General features: G+C 43.8%; 1 protein-coding gene across 1 annotated transcript in view; it reads left to right on the top strand.

Moving 5' to 3' along the window:
* The first annotated feature begins 3644 nt into the window (after positions 1-3644).
* Positions 3645-17747, top strand: part of fgl2a (fibrinogen-like 2a) — a 28142-nt gene continuing 14039 nt past the window's right edge. Inside the window, exons 1-2 of the mRNA XM_084049441.1 lie at positions 3645-4626; positions 7606-7807. Coding sequence (XP_083905567.1) covers positions 3931-4626; positions 7606-7807 — 898 coding nt within the window. The 5' untranslated portion in view covers positions 3645-3930. The remainder of the gene's footprint in view (positions 4627-7605; positions 7808-17747) is intronic.

Below are 17747 nucleotides of genomic sequence, written 5' to 3'. Positions count from 1 at the left end.
TGTTGGGCACCGCTGGGCTGATTACACTCCCCGTTAGGGCAAGAAAGAACCTCTGCCCAAAATGCTTTGAATTGGCCTCAAGGTGGCGCTATAACAGCCCGCCTCACTCCACATAAGCCCCGGCCAGACTAGATTTTCCACCATTTCACGTTTTCTTCAAAACACGCCTTTTGCTACTACGAATGTTGTCCTGACTCCCACAAATCTGTATAAGAATCAGAGTCAGAATCAGCTTAATTGTCACATCACAGGTTTACAGAAGTAAAAAAGTGGGTAAAATTAGTTTTCGTGCATAGTTCCATCGTATTGTTATTTCCATAGAAAGAAGGAAAGGGAAGAAGAAGAAGGGTTTGAACAGCTTGTGAAATGGCACAGTACATATTATCTCGGGAGTAATGTGATTCGAGATGTATCGGTCAGATTTAGCAGATTCCATTCCAATTGGCCTTCCAAATTTGGAGGGCCCTGGGTAGGCAACTCGGCCTGGTTTCAGTTAGATTAATGGGTGGGTTTGCTAGTTTCAGTTTAGATTGTATTGTTATTTTTTAGTAAAAATGTTTAATATTTCATTATTGGTTTCAGTTTTATTCCGTTAAAACTAAAGTGTTAAGTTCCAGATTAAATCACTTGCTAAGAAAACCACAAATGTGTTTCACTTGCTCTTCTGTAGAAAAATGCCTGCTGACTGACGTCAGTCAGATTGTAGTGCACACAGAGCAACGGTCCACCACCACCACGGTACACACACGTCTGTGAGTGTGTGAGTGTGTGAGTCATACACTATCACTTACTACTGTTGACAGGCTGCTTGTACAAAGATCACGTTCCACAGAAACCAGCACAGAGATGCTGTAAGAGATTACTGTAACCACAAACAGAGGGCACACAACTAAATGCTGGTCACAGCAGCTACACTAGCTGGCATGTGTCAAACTTCAGCTAATCACCGCTGGACCGATCGGCACACGAATAGGACAGGGAAGAAACCCAAATTCTTACTGAAATCTACGTGATCTGATTTTCAAATGGTATATGATTTAGAAAGTAGAGTTGTTTAATAAAGTGACTGGTAAAATATCAGCGCTTAAGGATCCATTTGGTTACATGGGTACACTCTCAGTGTTAAATTAATTTAAAGTTACACTGTAGCTCAATGAATAAAGCTTGGTGCCAATAAAAGCTCAGAAATCAAGTACCATCCACTCCCAGCACACCTCAGGTCGACATGGCACTTTGGGAAAAAATATCATGCAGTTGGCATATTTTGATACATAGCCTCCTTACGGCATTTGCATTGCTAAGCCCCCATAGCGTTCCCAGCTCTGTCTATCTCTGGCTCGGACCCAAGCCAGAGCCAGAGGCGTTCCCACTCACCGCAGAGTAAACAAACAGCTTTAATAGTTTTCATGGCTTAATTATTATCAAAACCAACTCCATGAAAATGGATCCTTGCATTAATAATAATATGTCTGTGGGAGAGAATACGATGAGAGAGATTCCAATCATTTTAATCTGAAAACCACTTAAAGAATGACCCTCGCCGCCACAAACTGTTATTAATATCTGAGTCAATTAAGTGTGCAAGTAAACAAGTGTGCACATTAAGAACTTCATTAACTTTTCTATCTGCTGTTGTCGTCCAAAGAGCCTAAACACAGAACGGTGCCATTAAATCACCACTGTGGTGACATCACGTCGCAGTGGCGCTTGTCATGATATTCAAAAATGACGCTAAAGTTGTGGTAGCTTGGCATGACTTTACGGCAGCGTTTCTCAAAGTGGGTGCCGTGGCACCCTAGGGTGCCATGACGCCAGACTAGGGGGTGCTGCGGAATTTGATAATTTTTGGACTTCACTTCAGTTTAACCACTTAGACCCTCTACGTCCGTTTTCAATTTATACCAAATCTTTTTGCAAAAAATAGCGTCACAACACGTTGTGAGCTTGTAGATCGGCTATTTTTGGCAAAGACATTTTTGGCAAAGACATTTGGTAGAAACCCTGTCAAGTAGGCTATAAAGTTATTTTCAATCTATCCTAATGGAAGTGGATATTCTCTCAAGTTTATTCTCGTGACATACTGTGTCTTAGGGGAAAGATTTACATATTTACGTACCATAATTGTAAGCTATAATGTAATTCAGAGGTGCGGTGGTTGAGAAAGTTATTCACAGGGGTGCCTTAAGCCAAACCCATTTAGACCTGAGGCCAATTCTAAAAACGCCTTCTAAATCCTGACTAAATGTTTCTGGAAAAACTTCAAATTTGCATTTAAAAAATTCAAAATAAATGATATATAGCAACAGCTAATGATACATAGAGGTGTTTCCAGCTTGGCAATATGCCCACAAACTGACACCCAAATATTTTCATATTGACCGCATAGAAAGTTGTGCCTCGAGCCCTGTGGCAGAGAATTCTAATTCAAAAACTGTCAGCATCTTTTTTTATAATCAAATGTATTGGATGAGTGCATGATTACTACAGATTTGTCTTCTGTGCCCACATCCTAGAATTATTCTAACTTTTAGTGTTAGCAGAATTATTCTTTTTCCAATACTAAAGGTGAAGACAAACATTTTATTTATTTTTTCTTGCCAGGGACCCCCACACAAGATTTGTGTTGTTGAAATATTCAAAATCTTTCACATTAAATACTGTATTTAATTTTTGGAAAATTACATATCTACAACCTTGTAGATTGGTTATTTAAAAATAGTTGATGTGTGGTTAAAAGTGGTTACAATGATTTTGCTGCTATATTAACTAATGTTGCTGGGACCCCCTGGTACCCCCTCAAGGACCCCTTGGGAGTCCCCCGACCCGGATCCCACTTTGAAAACTACTGCTCTATGCGGCAACACACACACACCTGAGCCTAATTCCTCCCGAGAGAGACCTCAAATGGCACAAACACAAACTATGTATTTTTGGGGTTGTTTTGCAGGTGGGACGACTCATATTCAGAATCGGAACCGCCTTGGAATGTGACTTGGAGGCTTAGTGATGGGACCACGGCCAAAACAACAAAACCAAAACAGCGTAAAGAGCAAAGTGTAAAAACAAAACTAAAAGGACAAGAAAGAATTCCTCCAGTGAGTCATTTTTCTCTTAAGGGAAATAGGCTGAGTAATGCTGGACTAAACCATGCAGACAACGGTATGCAGAATACCTACAGTACACCCCCCCCCCCCATCCTCCTCTTTTTCTCTATTTTCTCTCTGTCTCCCTTAACCTCTCTCTCTCCATTTCTCTATCTCTCTCTACAGCGCTGCTGCTGATATTGTATTGGTATTACGCAATACAGCGCTGCCCCTCCCATCCTGTGTAACTCATCTCTCTCTCTCTCTCTCTCTCTCTCTCTCTCTCTCTCTCTCTCTCTCTCTCTCTCTCTCTCTCTCTCTCTCTCTCTCTCTCTCTCTCTCTCTCTCTCTCTCTCTCTCTCTCTCTCTCTCTCTCTCTCTCTCTCTCTCTCTCTCTCTCTCTCTCTCTCTCTCTCTCTCTCTCTCTCTCTCTCTCTCTCTCTCTCTCTCTCTCTCTCTCTCTCTCTCTCGCCCTCCCTCCCTCCCTCCCTCCCTCGCTCTCTGTCCTGATATTAATGACACAGCTATCTGAGGCAGAGGCAGTTCCCTGTGCGCTCTCTCTCCCTCCTGCAGACTGCGCTCACACACACACACACACACACACACACACACACACACACACACACTCCCAACAACTGCGTTATCGGAACACGCGCTCCACATTCCTATACACACACGCAGCTTCTCCTGGATCCAAAACTACAGACGCACAGGCGCACGGACTAAGAACCTGCACTCTGCCGTAACCGCTCGAATTGCACTTTACGCGCCGCACATACTTAATTGCACTTTACAAAACTCGCACCCATCACTCGCACCCCATCATCATCATCACCACGGGCACGGAATGAGGACCGTCTTGTTGTGCGTCTGTGCCACTCTCCTGCTCACTGCCACCGTGGTCCCGGACCCCTCTGCCAACGGCCACCAGCAGAGATGGGACGCTAAAGGACCGCGCTACTCCTCCGGAGGAGGCGACTCGACGGCAGGAGCCGTCGGCTGCGCCCTGAAGCTGAAGCCGTCGGGACAGTGCGGCGGCGGCGGGGGTTCTGGAGCGGGCTCCGCCGCCGCCTCCGCCGCCGGGGGAGAGGCGGCGGCGGGCGCCGAGTGCCCGTACCAGCTCACCCTGCCTCCGCTCACCATCCAGCTGCCCAAGCAGTTCAGGCTGCTGGAGAAGACCCTGAAGGAGCTGCAGAGCCTCAAAGAGACCGTCAACAAGCTGAAGAGCAACTGCCTGGAGTGCCAGGGCGGCGGCGGCGGGAGCCGCGGCACCGGAGCCGAGGCAGGGGGCTTTGTGCCGCAGGCAGATGAGGGACAGGTGTCGTTCCCGGAGGGGGACAGTGGCGGCGGCACCGGCACCGGCGGGGCTGCAGGAGCAGGGGAGAGGCGGGTGGAGCAGCAGGCTACTGGGGCCAGCAGAGAGGAGGTGGTGGTGGTGGTGCGGGGAGACGGGATGGTTACTGGAAGCGCGGGGAATGCACTCGGATCGGGGCAAGGCTCTTCCAGGACGCCGCTGTACCCCAACAGCATGCAGGAGATGCAGGTAAGAGGCACGCTGTGGTTACATTAGACAGATTTCCCTTTAAAATGCTGTTGGTGATTAAATATTACACCGTGGTATGATGAATAAAGTATTTAATACTGCGTTTGTGGCACCCGGACCAGCTGTCATAAATGTGAAGTACTATTATACTTCAGCAATAATTGAAGTACTAAGGAATCATTTCCTTTGGTTTCGAAGAGCGTACGCAATTTGGTTCAATTCCCCAAAATATAAACTCTTGTTCCGTATTCAGAAAGGATGTTTGCTCCTTTGACTTGAGAAGCCTGAAGTGTCATCAGATGAGAGAGTTACAAACTCAACGGTTTTGCAGCCGTGGGAAACTGCAAAACAGAAAGCGAGAAGCACAAAAAGTAGAACTGCAACAAAATCCAGATGAACACTTCTGTAATAAATGATGACTAAAGGCTTGTTTCAGTGGGTTAGTGGTTTAGTGGTTCCAGATCATCACCTGCTTGGAACCCTAGGCCTGAACGATGACAAAATGTCAGAATAAAAAAACAACAACAACAACACCACCTACATACCAGGTAGTTTAACCACTTTAACCCTGGCATGAACATTTTGGCCATGTCATTATAGGCCAGTGGTTCTCAACCTGTGGGCCGGGGCCCACTGGTGGGCCGTGAGGATAGTGCAAGTGGAACGCCCAAATAATTGGCCAAAACACTAATATTTTAATAATAATATAACATTAATATTTAGAAGAATTATGTAAAACAAATGTCACAGTATTTCTTTTTTAAAACATTGGGGGGGAATTGTTTTCATTGTGATACCGATAAATAGGAACTAAACTACGTTCCATTGATCCAAGCCGGAATACAATCGATTGATTGATCGTTAACATAAACATGCTCTGGAAAATGCAAAAAGCCCAATCATCTGACCACTTAAAGGACGACTTCACCCATTTTCAACCCATCTTCATATAATTGGTCCTCACTAATGTTCATGATAAAATGGGGGGAAGAATCTGTCTCGTAGGAGGGCTGTGGACACTTCAGAAACCCGCCTACCAGTGACATCATCGTTAAGCAGATAAATGTTTTTTACGCGAGAACAATGGCTTCCATTATAGCAAGCTAACTTTCCAGGAATAGAAAGCATGCAGTTTCTATTAGCTTGGATTCCCCATCAATGATGTCACTGGTAGACAGGTTTCTGAACTGTCCACAGCCCTCCTCTGAGACACAGACCGAGTAGACAAAAATGGTACCATATTATAATGAACATTAGTGAGGAGCAATTACATGAAGATAGGTTGAAAATGGGTGAAGTGGTCCTTTAACAAGTGGTCAGATGGGTGGGCCGCGAACGCTTTTGAGATTTTCAGGTGCGGGCCCTGGTCCATAAAAGGTTGAGAACTGTTATAAGCTATTTGAAAATAGCCTATGTACAAGCTCACAACTAGTCTCTTTTAGTTAAAGGACCACTTCCACTTGACCCATGTTCAACCTATCTTCATATAATTGGTCATCAATAATGCTCATGATAACATGGCACCGTTTTTGTCTACTCGGTCTGTGTCTCAGAGGAGGGCTGTGGACAGTTCAAAACCCGCCTACCAGTGACATCATCGATGGGGAATTGAAGCTAATAGAAACTACAGGCTTCCTATTCCTGGAAAGTTAGCATGCTAAAATGGAAGCCGTTTTTCTAGCGTTAATAAAAACGAATTATTTGAAAAGACCAAACCCGCCTACCAATGATGTCACTGGTAGGCGTGATTTTGAACTGTCCACAGCCCTCCTAGGAAACAGAGTGGGTAGACAAAAAATGGTACCATATTATAATGAGCATATGTGAGGACCATTTACATGAAGAAAATCGGTGAAGTCGTCCTTTAATAATTTAGAAAGTGTTTGTGGTCAAGTGTTTAAAACAGGAACATAAACTTCAAAAAAAGCCGACTAACACCTAATGAACACGCTGAATGCAAAGTGCCGAGTCAGATAGGATTTCCTTGCCTCCCTTCAGGTGTACTCAACTGGAATGTAAATGGAAATTAAATGCGAGTCAAATGACAATCGTATTTAGAATGCAAGGCATCCTCTCTCTCCTGGCCATTCCTACACCACACTGACCCCTACCTGGTTCCTAGCACATTAAACGGAAAAAAAAAACTAAAAACACAATTACACACTGGGTTGTATTTGTAGCCCTGGGACGTTAAAACAAGCCTCCATCTGCCAAAATGTGGGTATAATTTGGGCAGTGGCTGCACAGTGTGTCACGTTGGTGCGTATGAAGCGACCGCTCTGCCAGAAGGCACTTTTCTGCTCCAAATTCCAAATGAAACTAATTAAACGGTGGGCTGCTGATTTATACACATATTCACCAGCATCTGTGGAATTATTAACACAACCAGACTGGGGCCAATAATAATAGCATGGTTTCATGTGGGATCTGGGACTCTATGTGGCTCGTCTATATGATGTACAGTATTACAGACAGTGCAGTATTGTATTCATCTATATTTGGGTACGCTTTCAGCCCGTTCGACCACCATTCACGCCCTCGTTAGACCAGGGTCTAACACAACACACACACACACACACACACACACACACACACACACACACACACGTGAAAAAGGTGGACTGTTTTGGGAACATTTTACACAAATCTTGTATTGGGGTCCCTGGCAAAAAATATTTTCAGATGAGGGTTCGTGGACAAATACATAAATATTAATTTGGGGGTCCTTAAAAATTATATATATATTTTTGAGAACCACTGGTTAAAAGAACATTAGGCAGGAAGCCCAAAAAAAACGCAATCACCAATATTTACAAGCGACTTTACAAAAGTCTCTTATAATAAGCAGACTTGGCAACGCTGTTTTAGACAGCTTGGCCCTGAAAGAGGCCAGCCGATGACGCCATCCCTGCATGTGAGAAAAATGACAAACAAAAATGTCTGTGTGCTTCCCACCCCACAACAACACAACCCCCCCAGGTGAAGATGAACCGCATGTCGGCCAGCTTGCGCCACGCCCGCACCCAGATCTCCACGCTGCAGAGCAGCCTGGACGGTAAGCTGGTCAACATGGAGAAGGTCCAGGCCATGGTGGACACCAAGGTGGAGAACATCACCGGCGTGGTCAACAAGCTCAGCTCCACCTGCCACAAGGAGTGTCCCCAGCAGCAAAGCCCGCAATGTGAGTTCACACTTAGTTACTATAAAATCCATCAGTACATTTACTCAAGTACTGTACTTAAAGAGGTGGTGCCATGGTTTTGCACTTTTTCTGGTTTTCATGTGTCTATGAGGTTGATAGAACTTCATTAAGGCCCCCGCTGGTGGTTTTATGGTGTTTCATGTCTTCTCTGACTATTTGGAGTTTTTTCCTGGAGGCTGAAACCTTGAGAGTCAAACGTGCCAATCCAAAAACAGGGGCATAGTGACATCACAGAGCCCCCAAAAAACATACCCTCCCCCTCATTATCATAACACAACAGGTGTGGGCATGAGGAGGAGGAGGGACTAGGACAGGTGGGTGGTGCTAAGGTGGTGGAGGAGGTGCTAAGGTGAGAACCAGGCATACTTAATGAACTGGAGGCGTGTCCAAATTTTTTTTTAACAATTTCTGTACACTTTTTTTTTTTGAAAAAAATCCTTACATAATAATACCTTATGATTTGGTTTTAGGGTTGAAAAATATCATGGCACTCCATCTTTAAGTACAATTTTGAGCTATTTTTTACTTTACTGGAGTATTTCCAATTTTCAGTACTTTTGCTTCTACTCCACTACATCTCAGAGGAAAATATTATGCTTTTACTCCACTACAATTATTTGAGAACTTTGGTTACTAGTTATTTTGTAGATTCTGATTATTATTACAAAACACGCATTACCCACTTCAGCCCTATGTATATTTTGGCCATTTGAAAATAGCTGATCTACAAGCTCACAATGCGTCGCGATGCGACGCATTGTGAGCTTGTAGATCTGCCATTTTCAAAAGATGTTACATTTGAAAATTCTGCATAATGAGTACTTTCTACTTTTGGTACTTTAAGTACATTTTGATTCCAATACCTTTGTACTTTTATTCAAGTACATTTTTAATTCCGGACTTTTACTCAACAGAGTATTTCTAAATTGCAGTATTGAAACTTTTACTTGAGTAAAAAAGTTAATTTAAACTCCGAACCCCTTGTGGTCCTCGGCCCGATGTTGAGAACCAGTGACCTACATGATTCCATTTTCTGGGGGGGGGGGATCCATGCCTCTGAATTTGATATCCTCCTCTCTGGTCATTCATATTTTAACACCGGTGGGGGATATGTTTTCGTCTCTGCTCCTGGTCAGAATGAATATAATATGCATGCATTTCCTTTTGGAGATGTCTGACATGTTTGATATTTATGTTTGATTAACACAAAATAACAATAAAAAAACAGCATTAACAGCATTAACCATGGCATCCCTATTTTGGGCAAATGTTTACAAATGTTCAAACATATCTACAAACTCACATGGCGATGCGACATGTGACATTTTGGAACGGCCCTATTTTTATTATTTGTTGTACACGGTCAACGAAGTATAGAGCTTAAGTGGTTACGAAAATACACCCCCCCCCCCCCTTTTTATAAATTACAAATGGAACCCTGGTTACCTGCTATTGTTTTCTATTCTCGTCTATTCTCTGTGGAGCGTTGCAGAGTCCTGGTTTTCATAGCTCTCTGAGTAATATCACTCCTATTCCATTCTATTCTGGTCTCTATTCCTCTCCCCGTTTCGTTCGGCACGGTACACAGTTAGGCAGGCATGGCTGAGGACAGGACACTGCAGCACACACACACACACACACACACAGTCCCACCACAGCAGCAGCGCTGAGTTTTTGGCCGTCCTAACTGGTGTGAGGTGCATTCTGGCATGGAATCAATCCAATCATCCGTAAGAGGGCTAGGGGGCTGAACTGTAAACACAAAACAAACCTTGAGACGCTTCTATCTCACCTCCCCAGAATATACAATTCCTTTCTTGATGGGAACATTGTCTTCCAGGATAACAATATCCACGTCAACATATCACCGGCACTGTCGGGGCGAAATACCTTGTATGTCCAAAACTGTTACTTTTCAGGAAATGAGGGGGAAAAGGAAACCTATGTTCCAATTAATGTAGCTATTCTTTATGCTCTTACTGGTTAAATATACATTTAAAAAAACAGACACACTTAACTACTTATTTTCATTTGGCATTCATTTACAACAGTGGTTTTCAACCTTTTTCATGCCAAGGACCCCTAAATTGATATACATTTGGGCGCAGAGCCCCATCTGAAAATATTTTGTGCCAGGGACCCCCAGAAGAGAAGATTTGTGTTCTGCAAAATTCTTCAAACACTGTCGAGATTTTTCAAAAAAGTTCAAAAATAGCAGATGTGCAAGCAGCGCGGCACAAAGCGACGCGCTGTGAGCTTGTAAATCTGCTATTTTTGAATAGCCAACGTACACAATATGGATAAAGGGGTGAAAAGGTACTAACACCTTTTGCTGGGGACCCCCTGGAACCCTCTCAAGGCCCACTGGTGGTCCCCGGACCACTGGTTGAGAACCACTGATTTACGATAAAAAAACTAAAACATAAAAAGTTGAAACACGGACATACAAGCTTTCTGCCCGAAAGCAACGGTATGGCCCACGATTTCTCTGTATGACAGGCCTCTGCAGATTGCACAACGCAGGAAGCACATTGAGTGATTTCGGGAGGTTGGGAAACTGAAAAGGCATCCTTCAACCGCCAATAGAGGAAGCCCCCCTATAAAATGTAATTGAATCAATATTTTATTTAACTTTACCTGGGGCGAGTTGGCCAAAGCCATTCCAGGAAAGCACACTCCATTATAGAGCCAACATCCCTGAGGGAGGCCTTTCACTTTATATTGGCCTTTCCTTTATTCTGACTGACTGCACCGCGTACTGTACCTTCAACCTACAGCTACAGTATGTTCCCGCTGTCTATTAGCCCCGAGTCAGTGCAATAGGACAGAGCTTCTCAAAACTTTTTCATGTCAAGGACCCCTAAAATTGTATGTACTTGGCCGCCGGACCCCCATTTCAAAATATTTTGTTCCAGGGACCCCCAGAAGCAAAGATTTGAGTCACAAATGTTCGCTTTAAAAATATATATATTCAATGCACACATTTTCTGTGTGTACTGTATATAGGTTTAAAGTGGTGAATCAGATTTGATGCTATATATACAGTATTACCACATTTAGCTGGGGACTCGTCTTGAGGGGGTTCGGAACAACAACGGACGACAACGATGCGATGCGTGGTGAGCTTGTAGATCAGCTATTTTCACAATTTGTTAAACCTTGTATTCGGACATGCAAGGTTTCCCCCCCGACAGCAACTATTTCAAAGATGCATGGGGGAAAATTCTGGTCGTGGCTGCTACTACTTTAAAAACCGGTTTGAAACATGGCAGCCTTTTTAATATCTTAAATATCTCTAGCTCTCTGTGCTACACGCAACACTGCCTCCTCCTCACTGAGAATGATGATTAACACATTCAACCCGGGAACGCATCTGTGTCATTTTAGATTTGAGCTATAATTAAATAAATAAAAGCCATTATTTTATACTTTGGCTATAAGAAAATCTTGAAAATGTGTGGAAATCTTTGAATATATATATTTGTAACTGATTAACTCGAACATTTGTAGCTCAAATCTTTGCGGGGCGCTGCTCCGCAGCCTGTGAATGATCCAAGCACCACCGAAGGAGAGTACACCCAGAAATCGCGTGATCACAACAAAATAAAAGATCGCCTCCTTTCATGTTAAAGGATTCACAAAAGTCAAATTTTCGCGGATTTCTGTTGTTTTTGATGATTTCTGTTTTTCAAAAAACACGCCACATTCAAACGGCCATAGCTCTGGGATGGAGGATCGCGGACAGCCAAATTTGTTTCCCCGTTTCTACCGGACCCCCCGTGCGTGTAATGAGCCGATCTCCGCGAGGACGGCGGTCACGGAAAATATTCCATGATTTTTCAAAAGGTACAGTAGAATCGCCGTTTTCGCTGGCAAGGGGATGGTAGACGGATGAATTAATTAATTAGTTCCTGGCAGTCAATGAGTTAAAATGACACAGATGCGTTCCCGGGTTGAATGGGTTAAAGTGCAAAGAAAAAGGGCATCAGCCACATTACTATATGCCTCAGAGATATTTTCTGCCATCTAGCGAGGTACACAGTGGCGTGCACAGACATTTTGAGGGCCAGGTGCTCAAGTAAATTATACTTTTTTTTGTTTATTTGATCAGCTCTTTTTTCCCTCTACACCTATACCTCTTTGCCAAAAATAGCCGATCTACAAGCCCACAACGCCTCACGCTGCGACGTGGTGAGCTTGTAGATCGGCTATTTTTGGCTAAAGTTCTCCTCAGAAAAGGGATGCTAGGTTTCGAGTGGTTATGGTAAAAAGAAAAATCATATCACATAACGATTCGGCGGACCCCCTGTAGTAACTCTGAGGACCCCCTAGGGGTCCCGGACCCCCTGTTGAAGACCCCTGCTGTAAACTGGGGAAAAAAAAGGGCACTTCTGCTCTAGCACCACCTAGAGTCTATCTGTGCACGTCCCTGGAGGTACAGTCCAGCTACAGGAGCAAAATGGCTTCACGTTGAGGTCATGCTGAGGTCTCGCCTTACTGAGTGAAGTGAAGTGATGTGCTGGCTCCATGGTGTTGAATTATAATGATTGCAGATTCTATTACATAACGGAGTCAGGTTCCCATGACATTCCAATACGCTCCACTGTGGAGTGACTCTCAAAAGGTGGAGCGTAGAGGCAAAGCTATTGACAGGAAGAGAGAGAGAGAGGGGAAGTTGTTGGGGAAGTTGGCCGATGGAAAGAGAGGGCAAGAGAGCGAGGGAGCTAGAGAGAAAACGAGAGGGCAGGCAGAGGCCTTCCAGATCTATACCAGTGGTTACCAAGCTTTTTTTGGATCAGGGCCCAACTTGAATAATATTGAAAACAACTTAACGAACACATTGGCTGCCAGAATTATTTATTTATTTTCTACAGTAGACTGCCAGACTTTTTCAATGAAAAAAAAAAAGTACTCAGGAGCCGAGATACAGAATTTTTAAGTTTTAAGTTAACAAGGAAGTGGATGGGAGTCTAAATCTTCGATAAATCATATCTCCTTGGTCTTTGGGTCAAATTAAAAAAAGAAAAAAAAAAATTCAAAATAAAACGCAGATCTGCGTCTTTGGCAGCCTGCGTTCTAAGGACTCAATAGAACGCAGATCTGCGTTTTTGGCAGCCAATCTTAACGAACAACCACTTAACGCGGCAGCCGTTCAGCTGCCGCGTTAACTCATGTGTCCTTTTCAGATTTCTTTGGCTATTCAAAAATAGCAGATATACAAGCTCATACAGGCACAGAGTGCCGTGCTATGAGCTTGTAGATCTGCTATTTTTTTTTAAATCTTGAACATTTGTACAAATCCTTGAATATATATATTTTTTAAAGCAAACATTTGTAAAATATTTTGTTCCAGGGACCCCCAGAAGCAAAGATTTGAGTTACAAATGCTCGCTTAAAAAAAAATATATACTGTATATTCAAAGATAGGTGCAACTTTTCACGATTTAAAAAAAATAGCAGATCTACAAGCTCATTCGAGTGCCGCGTTATGAGCTTGTATATCTGCCATCTTTGAATAGCCAAAGAAATCTAAAATGACAGCGATGCGTTCCCGCATTGAATGGGTTAAGTTGCAGTAAGGTGGGGCATCCGACTTGTCGAGTGTCCAGAGCCGTCTGGGAGAAATGCGGGGCCCGGTGCGGAGTTGGCGAGCACGCGGAGTTGGCGAGTGCGTGGAGTACCCGCGCGCGCGCGATTTTTTTGCGGTTTCTGCTGGATATATCCGAGTTTTGGGTGGTTATTTGCGGTTATTTTTGCCCTCAAAACATTAAGTTGGGTGTCATGTTGGGTGTCATGTTAAAAAAAAAATGTTCCCGTTTTTTTGCGAGGCCCCCCGTAGCGCGGGGCCCGGTGCGGCCGCACCGTTCGCACCACCCTTCCTGCGGCTCTGCGAGTGTCCATACAAAACACAATTGGCCCGTGTTTGGGGGAGGGAAGCCGGGGCGGGGAGAGCGATATTTGTCACTACAAGTACTTCTGGGACGCACCTGTCAGCAGGGAATGTTGGGTGGGAGGAGTAGGACAGAGGCTCTACTATTCTCCGTCCTCTCGGTGGGGGCTCCTCATTGGCAGGTGAGCCAGTATAGGGCACAACAGCAGTGACAACACACAGGAATGTGCGTTGGGAGAAATGTGCCCGAAATTTGCCGAAGCAAAGATTTGAGTCACAAATGTTCGCTTAAAAAAAAATATATTCAATGCACACATTTTCACGATTTAAAAAAAATAGCAGATCTACAAGCTCATAGCGCGGCACTCGGTGCCGCGCTATGAGCTTGTCGATCTGCTATTTTTGAATAGCCAAAGTATAAAATATGGATAAAAGGGGTTAAAATGATTGCTTCATTAACGCTTTATTAACACATTTTGCTGGGGACCCCCTGGTACCCCCCTCCCCCCCAAGGACCCCTATTTCTGAAGTTGGACCAAAGAAATTGGCCATGCTTAATATAAACAGTAGATCTACAAGCCATGCGCCTCGATGTGTTCAGCAGTGCTTCCCAAACGTTTTAGCTCGAGACCCAAAAGAGAAATTATTTGATGTCTCCCCAGGACCCAAAGTAGTGAAAATATTTTCACTACTTCTTAAAAGTATCCAATTTATTTATCTATGAAATTCTTTGGAAGAATGTTGAAAAAATTGTGAATTTATTTTTGAAAACGTATGTAAATCTTTTGAACTAATAATATTAATTAAAACATTTAAATAAATGTAGGAAACAAAAAACAAAAGGGATATTTACTCAAGTCCTGACCCATAAAGGGGGTCCTGATCCACTGTCTGAGAACCACTGCTGTACCCCCCCCCCCGCCCCCCGCCCCATCCGTTGTCTCCTCATTTCCTATTCTCTCCGTCTCTCTCCATCCATCCGCCGACTCACTCACTCCCTCTCTCCTCTCCTCCTCTCTCGCTTCCTCTGGAGGTCGTGACCTTCGGCGCTCAATCCAGCGTGAAAACGACTAACCCTCATTACGTCTTGGGCTCGGCACCAAAGACGCTGCCGCCGGCCGCGGACGAGGGCAGCCCACCCCGCCCTAACATTAGTCACGGCCGGCTACGCTGGGGTCAGAAAACACTTGTCTCGCTAGATCAATCTGTCATGTTGGAGCTTGCGGATCTGCAAATTACTCTGGCGCGGGTTTAGCAGAAAAAAAAAAGAAAAAAATGGTGCCTGGTAGTGACTGTTATGAAGCCAAGAGAAATAAACAATTAACCCATTCAATTCGGGAACGCGTCTGTGCCATTTTAGATTTGACCTACAACCGTTATTTTATACTTTTGGCTATTCAAAAATAGCAGATATATATTGCAGATCTGCAATTTTTTTCTACATCATGAAAAATCATTTGAATACGTATTTTTTTATTTGTAACTCATATCTTTGCTTCTGGGGGATTCTACAAATGTCTTCTAAATCCTAACAGTTTTTGGAAAAAAACGTATGTTGCTGTCATCTAATGTATGTAACTAATGTATTTGGCCGCGGACCCCCATCTCAAAATATGTTGTTCCAGGGACCCCCCCCAGAAGCAAAGATTTGAGTAAAAAAACTGTTGCTTTAAAAAACTATATAATATATAGTTTTTAGCGATTTTTCAAAAAATAGAAGATCTACAAGGTCATAGCGCGGCACTCGGTGGTATATCTGCTATTTCTATTGCCAAAGTATAAAAAAAAAGGGTACACAGATGCGTTCCCGGTTTTAATGGGTTAACAGCCGGAGGGCTGCGGTTACGACGCGGACGGAACTACGGCCAAGATCAGAGTCAGGTGATAAACGCCTTTGTGGGTGTTAAGTGCTTTTGTAATTGCGGTGTAATTGCATTTTAAATGGTTACTGGACGAAAAAGTGATACATAATAGAGAGATAGACAATAAAAAATCTCCCGGTGTTAATTTAGTGTTAAATTAATCCTGAAGGATTTTACTGTGTCTATTTCAGCATAAGCTATAAATCTTCGGACCAGATCAACGGTTCGGTTGAGTTGTTGTTGTTTTTCTAATTAGGATATTGTGGAAACAAGACACGTCTCTTAAATCATCAGTTAAAAAGCAGCAACCCCAAAATGTGCTCTGTTGTGGTTGTTGGCCAGGTTTCTATCCAGATAACGGTGTGCTGTAGAGACGGATCACTGGCATTGGAACCGATCAACAGGCGGTCACACATGTGCAAGGCTCTTAGAAGTTAAAGTCACGGGTCATTACATTTAGTCGACGGTTCAAACAAACGTCTTCAGACAAACGTCACATATAGTTTTGCCTGCACCCTGTCAAAGTATAGAGTAGTTCCAGTCCTTTCGGTTCACCTTGTTATAAGTCCTGATCCTGAGATGCACCGGACCAGCCTGAACCCCCACCCCCCCCCCACCAGTGGCGTACACTGACATTTTGAGGGGCAGGTGCTCAAGTAAATTATACTTTTTTTTGTTTACTTGGTCCGCTCTTTCTTCCCTCTACACCTATACCTCTCTGCCAAAAATAGCCGATCTACAAGCCCACAACGCCTCGCAGCGTGAGGTGTTGTGGGCTTGTAGATCTGCTATTTTTGGCTAAAGTTCTCCTCAGAAAAGGGATGCTAGGTTAGTAGGTTTCGAGTGGTTATGGTAAACAGAAAAATCATATCACATAAATATTTGGCGGACCCCCTGTAGTAACTCTGAGGACCCCTAGGGGTCCCGGGCCCCCTGTTGAAGACCCCTGCTGTAAACTGGAGAGAAAAAAAAACTTTTTTCTTTCTTTTTTTCAAAAGGGCACTTCTGGTCAAGAGGGCAAAGGGCAGGTGCTCTAGCGCCACCTAGAGTCTATCTGTGCACGTCCCTGCCCCCACCCCATTTTTCTAAAGTTTAAACGTCTTCAGCCGTTGGAACTTTGAAAGGGCATTTCAGGTCAACAAAACAATATATACAGTATACAGGACATACAGTAAATAATATATCTATATCTACATTCTCTTTCACTAAATACATCCGCGGCTCTTTCTACCCATTAGCCCTTCAGCTGCGGCCAGGCTTCCCGTTTTAAACCCCAGTGTTTGTGCACAAATAATTACACATGCTAAATAATACAGCGATTTGCATTCAATTAAATTCACTCAAGAGCCTGTGCGTGCGAGCGATCGCTTGGAAGGGGATGGAGCTTGGCAATTAAGCCCACAAACTTACAGCCAAGAGGATTTGATTCACGTTCCTCTTGTTCTGTACACCTCACTTTTGTTGTTGTTGCCATCGATTTTGCTCCAGTTGCCAATTCCTTTCACTGCTGCAGGCATCACTGTCCATTTTGGGTGCTGCTGAGAAACTTTGCCCGTGTCTCACTGGGCCCTAAGATGGATGTACAACCGATATGTGTTACTGTTTATCTGCATTGCCTCTGTGATGGACAAGAGTGCATTTACTTGCTTAGAGCAGTTGTTCTCAAAGTGGGGTCTGGGGGCCTAGCATTTAAAAAAACCCCACTGTAAACCACTTTAAAACCTACAGTATATACTGTACGTCACGGTGTGATGTGAGCTTGTAGATCTGCTTTTTTCAAAAAAATCACAAATCTTGTAATGGGGGTCTCTGGCACAAAATATAATCAGATGGGGGTCCGCCGCCATACAGTATACATATTAATTTGGGGGTCCTTGACATGAAAAAGTTGAGAGATGAGATGAGATACTTTAATTAATCACCAAATTAAGGAAAAGTAAGGCGTTGCAGCAGCAAATGTGAAATAATATACAAGACAATACAAAAACAATACTCAACAATACACCAAACACCATCTCAACCATACACCATAGAGTACTTCCCTTTGCTCTTGTGTAAATCCTCTGTTTTGGGGAGGGGGGGGGGGGGGGGGGACGACGACACATTATGTGGAAGCAATGCGTTTCCTACAGGAAAGGGAGTGCGCGTGTGGACGAGTGTGGACTTT

Source organism: Gymnoscopelus microlampas (assembly GCF_963454915.1).
Source record: "Gymnoscopelus microlampas genome assembly, chromosome: 23".
Lineage (NCBI taxonomy): Eukaryota > Metazoa > Chordata > Actinopteri > Myctophiformes > Myctophidae > Gymnoscopelus > Gymnoscopelus microlampas.
This window is presented reverse-complemented; position numbering and strand designations above follow the sequence as displayed.